General features: G+C 44.0%; 1 protein-coding gene across 3 annotated transcripts in view; it reads left to right on the forward strand.

Annotated features, from left to right (window-relative positions):
• The first annotated feature begins 2,447 nt into the window (after positions 1-2,447).
• TFAP2D (transcription factor AP-2 delta) overlaps positions 2,448-8,321 on the forward strand; it is a 54,853-nt gene continuing 48,979 nt past the window's right edge. The window contains exons 1-3 of one of the 3 annotated variants that reach the window (XM_062638512.1): positions 2,448-2,622; positions 3,563-4,060; positions 7,682-7,742. In XM_062638512.1, the coding sequence (XP_062494496.1) occupies positions 2,584-2,622; positions 3,563-4,060; positions 7,682-7,742 (598 nt within the window). In that variant the 5' untranslated portion in view covers positions 2,448-2,583. The other 2 variants (XM_062638513.1, XM_062638511.1) reach the window with 2 other exon arrangements.

An 8,321-nucleotide genomic window follows, 5' to 3' on the forward strand; every position in this document is an offset into this window, starting at 1 on the left:
AACACTGAGCAAATGACCGGCTGGGGGAAATCCGCCGGGCCGGGGTGTGCGGTGAGCTGGCTGGGGTGGGGGGGTGCCTTCCCCCTCGCAGACAGGGAGGGGAGCTCGCAGGCAGGAGGGGGGCTCAAGGTGTGCGAACTTGGTTTTGGCAGGTCTAAGCCATCCTGCTCACACTGGCGGAGCACACGGTGCTCGCTGGCTCCAGCAGGGAGTTGTGAAGAGAGGAGGCTGCCCATTTCTATGCATTGTGGGGTGGTGGTTTTTTTATTATTCTCTCAACTACCAAAATCTTGCGGAGTCCAAACAAAATTGAAACTTGGAAGAGTTCCTAGAATTTTCAGAAATATGTACTGGGGAGAAATATTTTTATTTCATTAACAATATTAGAATTGTAGGAAATCCCCCCTTCCTTCCCTCTTTCCTTTCTCTTTTCCTTCCCTCTTTCCTTTCTTTTTTCCTTCCTTCCTTCCTTCCTTCCTTCCTTCCATCCTTCCTTCCTTCCTGCCTGCCTGCCTTCCTTCCTCTTCCACTTTTTCTTCACTTTCCCCTTTTCCTTCCCTTTCCACTTCTCCTTACCCTTTCCTCCTTCCTTTCTCCTTTTCCTTTTTCTTCCTTACTCCCTTTCTTCCTTTCTTCCTCTCCTTACCCTTTCCTCCTTCCTTTCTCCTTTTCCTTTTTCTTCCTTACTCCCTTTCTTCCTTTCTTCCTCTTTCCTCCTTTTTATTTTCCTTCTTTCCTCCCTCCCTTTCCTCCTTCGTTCTGCTTTCCTCCTTTGCCTTTTCCTTCTTTCCTCCCTCCCTTTCCTCCTTCCTTCTGCATCCCTCCATCCCTCCTTTTCCTTTTCCTTCTTCCCTTCCCATTGCCCCCCTACTTCCCGCTCCCGGCAGGAAGGGCCGGGGCTCGGGGGCAGCGCAGGCGCTCGGGAGGGGCCGTTCCCCCCCTCTCTGCCCCGCTGCTCCCAAGGCGGTTCCGCTGCCTCCGTGCGCCTTTGTCCGCTCGCGAGGAAGCGGCTGAGCGGCAGCTCCCGGCCGCGGCCCGGGGAGACACGGGTGAACCCTCCCAAACCCGGACCTGGGCGGGAGGAAGGGGAAGGAAACGGGGGGAGAGCCTCCCGCCTCTTCGCCTGCGGCTCGTTATTAAGACACCTTCGCAGCTTAAACGCTTAAAAGCGACCCAAATTAAACGGCAATTAAAAGCGAGTTACACCCTCTCCTATCTCCAGGCTGCTCGGCTGGGGAAGCCAGCCATCAGCAGAGCCACCCCGCCGGGAAATGCCGTCATCTGGGCTGACATCGTCCAGGGGGGCGTAGGGACCCCCCTGCCGGAGCTCTCCATCACCTCTGGGACTGGATAGCCAAGACCAGAGGGGCAGAGGGACCGGGGTGGGCAGAGAGGGCTTATCCCAGAGTGGGTGACACCTCGGACCGGTGTCCCCAAAGAAATAAATACAGAAATAACATACCCCTCCAACTTCGCACCCCAGAGCTGCGCAGCCCCCCTACACTTCCACAACCACCACCATACATCGGCACTTGGAAATGTCGAAAGAGCTACCGGTGGTCCTTAGCTCATACGTCCCCTTCCCTATTTTTCCTTCTTCTTTTACAGATGTAATTCCATAGATCTATATGTATTTTCTGTATAATTCCATATGTCACTGCAGTGATACTCCGTGGTCTCACCCTAGGTTTATGTTTGAAAACGCTATTTAAAGAAGCCTGTAAGATAGCATATTAGGAAGCTTTAAAAGCAGGTTGGAGTGTGGGGTGGACTTAAATTCGATGTAAATGCAAGGGTAAAAAAAAAAAAAAATCAAAACCCAAAACAAACCACATCGTTTTCATTTAGAAAAAAAAAATACAGTTAAACAGACACACATACAAATGTGCAATCTTAGATTCTGGTCAGTATTTAAAAGCAGTATAATCAACAGGAAGGAGCACTTACCTATTGAAAAGGATGGTTTAATGATATATATTTGTATATATTAGCTTTATGTCTTCCCAATAAAATGTACACAAAATACCCCCTTCGATCAGATTAGCTCCCATATTAGCCTGGGTAAGAAAAAGAATTCTAAAGAGTGGAGGAAAAAATGTATAAAAATGTTGAAAGAACCTACAGTTCCTTATTAGGCGAAGATACAATATTTATTCCTTGTCTCCTGGGATGAAGCTCCTCTATCTATTGTCCTCCCAGTTCTCAGTGCTGATGCTTAATTTTCAAAACTTCTATATTACCAAGGGACCTACGACATCAGCCAAAGAAATACCCAGCAAGTACAAAATCTGATCCAGGGAGCAGCTTTTGTGCAGAGGGAAAATTTTGTTCCTACAGGTTTTTAAGGAGGTGCATGGAAAAGCGAGAGATCTGATCTATGCAGATACATTGCAAATTCTCTCTCTCTGTAGAGATTTTTTCTAAAAAAAATTTGGGAAAATACACGAACTTTGGATTTTTCGAATTTTTTCCTTTTTTTTTTTTTTTTTTTTTTAATTTGGAGTGGGGTATTTTATCCAGGGGGTTTGTGGGGTTTTTTTCTTGTTTTTTTCTTTTTTTTTTTTTTTTTCGGAGAACCAAAAAATGTCAACTACCTTTCCAGGTCTCGTCCACGATGCAGAGGTATTTTGTGTGTGTGAGTGTGTGCGGATGTGTGTGTGTGTGCGCGCGTGTGTGGATGTGTGTGCGCGCGTGTGTGCATATGTGTCTGTGGATGTGCCTGTGTGGTTGTTTCCATCTTTTTTTTTTTTTTAAATCCATATTGGACCGTTACATTTAATTATAATCCGGCTTCAGAGATAACTTAAAGAAGTATAGAGAGAAAATTCGTTATGACATCTGTCGCCAGAAAGGGCAACTCATTACCACGTTAAAACCGTTGCCAGAACGAAAATCAGAATAATACCCCTAATAATATAATGAAGTGGAGAGAAATCACCACCAGCTCGCCAGGAATTGGGAGTTCTCACTAAAAAGCAGGACTCTCCTTTCTTTCGAAACGCAGGAAAAAGGGGGGGGGGGGGGGGGGGGGAATTTTGGATCTGATTCGTTATTTTAAAAAGAAAGAAAAATAGGGGTTCAAAAAAAAAAAGAAGGGAAGGAAGGAAGAAAGGAACAAGCAGGCGGCAAAGATTTCTCAATGTGTAACGCTGTAACATAGGGACGGGACTTGTGTGTATTCTCGGTAGTTTCCTCTGTTTGATGACTTTTTTTGTGTGTCAGCCCCAGATATTACAGCTGTGATCAGGAGGTGGATGGATAGACGGATGGCTGGACAGATAGATAAATAGAGAAGGTTTCTTTTTTTTATTTCAGTGTCTGGATTCCTTCCTCTTGATGGTATTAAGGGCAGGCTGGGCTATTTATGATTTTTTGAGCAGACCTTTATGGCACTAGCCCAAGGTAGGAAAGACTCTTTTGTTGCTGGGGTTGCCGCTCGCAGGCTGAGAGGCTTCAGCAGGGGGGAAAGCTATGCAGGACAACGTGCTTGGAAGACCCGTACCCGGGGGTTTCAATGACAAACCTCCAGTTTTGGGGTCTTCTTTTCACTTCTTCCTTTCAGATACGTCATGACGGATCAAACAGTTACCGTTTGATGCAGCTTGGATGCCTGGAGTCTGTGGCCAACTCGACCGTCGCCTACTCCTCCTCATCTCCTCTCACTTACTCCACGACGGGCACCGAGTTCGCCTCCCCGTACTTCTCCACTAACCACCAGTATACCCCACTTCACCACCAGTCCTTCCACTACGAGTTCCAACACAGCCACCCGGCAGTCAACCCCGACGCTTACTCCTTGAACTCTCTCCATCACTCCCAGCAATACTACCAGCAGATCCACCATGGGGAGCCCACTGATTTCATCAACCTGCACAATGCGCGGGCACTCAAGTCCTCTTGCTTGGACGAGCAGAGGAGAGAGTTGGGGTGCTTAGATGCTTACCGCCGCCACGACCTGTCTCTTATGAGCCATGGATCCCAATATGGGATGCATCCAGATCAAAGACTCCTGCCAGGACCAAGCCTCGGGCTTGCAGCCTCGGGAGCAGACGATTTGCAGGTAAATAGCATGCGATCTCCTTTCGAGGCACCTTCGTCTCCCCTCCCCCTGCCCTGGTCCCCCCCTCACCCTCCCCGTTTTCCTCTGCTCAGAATAGCTCACATAAAGAAGGGAAGACTCAGCCAAAACCCGATCCGAAGCCTGTCTCTTCCAGGATAGTACCAACAAAAAATATGTGGGGAAAAAAGGCATGTTGTCTTTCTTGCCCCCCCAAAAAACACACAAAAAAAAAAACAAACCCAAGCAAACAAAAAATCCAAACAAAAGCCCAACCCAAACAATCTGTAAAACAAAAAACTCCTGTCTGATTTCCCCGCGTGTATCGTGTCTCCGTTGTGGCTGAGACCGTGGTACTCACCCAAAGGTCTCGGGGTGCGTATGCCAGCCCTCACCAAAGTCTCACAGCAAGCAAAATCCCAACCAAACCCAACTCAACCAAACCCAATCCATCTTCTCCCTTTTCCTAAACTTTTCCTTTCTTTCCGATGCTTAAATAGCTCTCCCCGACAGAGCAGGTAAATGTGTTAAGGAAGGGAGGGAATAGGAAAAAGATGGGGGGGGGGGGGGGGGAAGAAATAAATGTAAAAAGCCAGGGCAAAGAAACAAATCTCTTTTCCGACGCACATACAAAGACAAACCTTCATCTGGTCTCCGAGGTATGAGGCAGGGAAGAAAAAAACGGGAGTAAACGTTCGTCAGAAATATTCAGTATGATAAAAATCCCTGGCTATATCCGTTCTAGATGTTAATAGGGAGAGAAATACAAGCAGATAACGCTGAATTCATCTGTCTGTGTGCCTAATCAGTCATCTATTCCCCTTAACCAGCATCTGGACGCACTAAAAAAGTATAGTCTATTTCTATGTATCAAAACCTCGGCTTTATCCGCTCAGAAATCCTTTCCCCTGCACTAAAAATTCACCTCTGGTAAATTAAGCTGGTTGTTTAAATGAAATTTGTTTCCGAAATTGCTAACAACCCCCTCCTGTATCTGACATCCATTTCGGGAAGGCTCGCAAATCAAAAGCAAACCTTCCTTCTCCCGATGAGCTGAGGAGCTAAAGGCTTCCCTTCCCGCCAGCAGGGAGAGGCTAGCGGGACCGTATTTACTGTACTTACTTTTCCCCAAAATTTCACTCCCGGTCTTGCAAAGCTCCCTATGTTGGTCTGTCCAAGTAGACATAGCGGTCAAAGGCTCGAAAAAAAGAACACCGACCGAAGTTTGCAAAACTAAGGTTTATTTTCTTAACTTAAATACACACACGCACCAAAACAAACAAACAAACAAGAAATATGAAAAGTAAAAAAATATCAATTTATATCGGAGAAAAGAAATACCCCCTTTTTTTTCTTTTTTTTTTTAAGAAGGAAAATAACCCAACAACAAAGAACGTTATCTTTTCTATCTCTGAGGAGAAAACCCTAAATATTTAAGCCTAGCTTTCTCCATTAGAATTCACTATACCATTTTATCCTCTCTGGCCATTTTTTTTTTTTTTTGTTTACATTTTTCACAAGGATCTCCTTATGTTACCCCCTTACAAAAAAAAAAAAAAAAAAATCTGCCATTCATTGCTCAGCCCAACTAAAACCTATTTACTCCTTTTTATAACCACGTCTGCTGCTGATTTTTTTGTATCTGTACAAATTTTTTTTCTTTGGCAGGCACAAAGCCTGGTATTTTTCAAAAGAAGGGATTAGGAACGTTTGCAAGACAGCAGACAATGCCTAAATCCCGGGCAAAAAAGCACCATAGTTTATCCAATTTTCGACTTAGTGCCATTCAACTGGTCATTTATGCAATGTCATCCGACCAAACAACATGTTTCCCTTTAAGGAAAAAATAAATAAATAAATAAATTCGGTTAAGCTGCTAGAGGCATATTCCTTTTTTATTTAGTTAAAGAAGAAAGAAATCAACAGCTTTTATTTCGAAAATACTAATTTTTCGATCACACTTTATTCGAAAGTGAAAGACTTGGGTCTTTGTACCTCATCTATGCTTTATTTTTCCTCCTCCCTATTTCTCCAAGCAGAAGAGGGAGTGTACTCAGGAATCGAAAAGCCTGAGCAGTGAGAAATTGAAAGTATTGATATTGTCGTTCTGATTTAGATGGTCCCGAGCAAACTTGGACTCTTGCGAATATCACCTTGTGCTTAGAGGGAAGCGTTTTGGCGGTGAACAGAAACAGGACTGTCAACAAACACTTTTAAACCCAAATTATGGTCTACCCAGTCCCCTTAGTCTTTCTTTTTAAAACGTTCATCAGCATATGCCTCATTTCAAATGCAACAAATGTAAATATACTTTTCCCTGCACAGAATTTTAAGTGAATGTCCAATAGTTTCGAGGGCGGTTTAAGTCAGCCTAACAGATGCAAACAGTCTTGGAGCTGGAGTGGCATCTTTCAGTGCCCTAAAAAGATTTTCCATGGGCAACAAAGAAAACTGTCACACCTTTTCCCATCACCGCTTTAATTTATGCTCAGTCGCCAAGTTTTTTTCATATTGATTTCATAATCACTTTAAGGCAGAACACTTAAAATAAAAAAGAGCCTTGAAAAGGAAGGTCTTACAAGGCCAGGGCCAATATGGTGAAAGTGGGGGAGAGAGCCAGGACTGTAAAGATTGTTTTGTAAAGTGGGGTTTTTATTATGCACCGACTCTCTCCGCATTTACTTAACTCTTCACGGGCTGTTGAATAGGTTAACACCCTTAAAGGCCTCTTTCATGTCCAATACCTCGTTTGTTTGTAGAGGAAAATGCGTCTTTAACACATTTCCACTGGGCAAAGATTTAGGTTTGGTTTGTTGTGTTTTTTTAACCCCAACATAAGGAAAAACCCAAAGAAAAAACAACCCTTTCAAGTCTTTTATCGTTTCAATAAAAATATTTATTAAGGAAGGCGAAGATCCCCAGATAATCAGACTTGTAACAGGAGAATAAAGAAGTGAGATCTCTTCGGATGTGCACCAGAAGCCTCGGGCAGGTTTTTGGATTGTTCTTCACCCCACGCTCACACATGGGTGCTTGTGTGTGTATTTGCACAGATGCATATTCACCCCCACCTATGTGCGGACACACACATTGTCACAACACCCTTACGACTCTGTGTAGCCGGCAAAGCCCAATAGGTCTTCTGTTGTTTGTGTTCTTTGTCTACTTCTGTGCGCACTTTGTAAGTTGGTGTCTACGTGTCACGAAACGTTTATACGAATTTGACTGCATGTATAGATATAAATATACAGCTAACATACAAAAATACTATATAAAAGTGTATTTTTACTTTTGTGTGTGGCCCTGTGGAGCAGAAACACACTTTCCTTAGGAGGACCTTTTCGTCTCTCTTCCCTGTGGCTATAAGTCTCCATTTCAGGAGAAACTCGTATTTAAATGTCAGTGGAAGTGTTACTTATTCCACATTTCGGGGGTTAGGGGCAGGCTGCGGGATGGTGGTGGGATATCCCCAGACCACTTGAGGTCCAGGAGGGTAACTGTGGTTTTCCACCTCACCTTAACTATTGTTCCTGAGCTAATCGTGTAACAAAGCAAAAGCTGTGATCTCTCGGTGGGTTTCTGATTTCTTTCTTTTCTCTCTTTTTTTCTTCCTCATTACTTAAGAGCTCAGTGGAAGCCCAGTGTGGACTTGTACTGAACGGGCAAGGAGGTGTGATAAGAAGAGGTAAGAGGTTACAAATACTTGCATCTATCCGGTTTTGTTAACATAACACCCTCTCTCTCCTTTCCTCACTGCTTAGCTAGTTTGAGTTTACTACCAAAAAAAAGTGATTATTTACTGCCGAAACAGTGATAATATGATGTTTGACAGAAGTAGGTCCAAACTACCTTATAGCACTTCACATTTCTCACTCTATTTGCACCTTACAACTTACCTGCTCCTCGTATGTTCCTGATGAACCCAGAGCTTTCCTAACTCGTTTTATCATTCCCCGTTTAGCTGTGTTGATACCTGGGAGTTTGAAAAGCTTGTTCTCTGGTACCGATCTGTTAAATCCTCAGTTTGATCTCGAGTGGGTAAAGGAGGGAGCTTTTTTGAAAATGTGGTTTAGGTAGCGCTACAGACCACTGTGGAACTTGCTTTTGAGTGTCACTTCATTCGATAACCATTTGTCAATGTAAATAACGTCAAAGTTAGGGGAGAGATTTGAAACTCTTGTTAAATACAGATTTGTTCAGCACTGCAAAATCTGAGTGTTCTGGGGAGTTTGTTATTACCGTCATTTACCCTGAAGAGAAACGA

This window comes from Pezoporus occidentalis, unplaced genomic scaffold, assembly GCF_034315485.1.
Source record: "Pezoporus occidentalis ecotype Australia unplaced genomic scaffold, CSIRO_AGI_Poc_V1 ctg57, whole genome shotgun sequence".
Classification (NCBI taxonomy): Eukaryota; Metazoa; Chordata; class Aves; order Psittaciformes; family Psittacidae; genus Pezoporus; species Pezoporus occidentalis.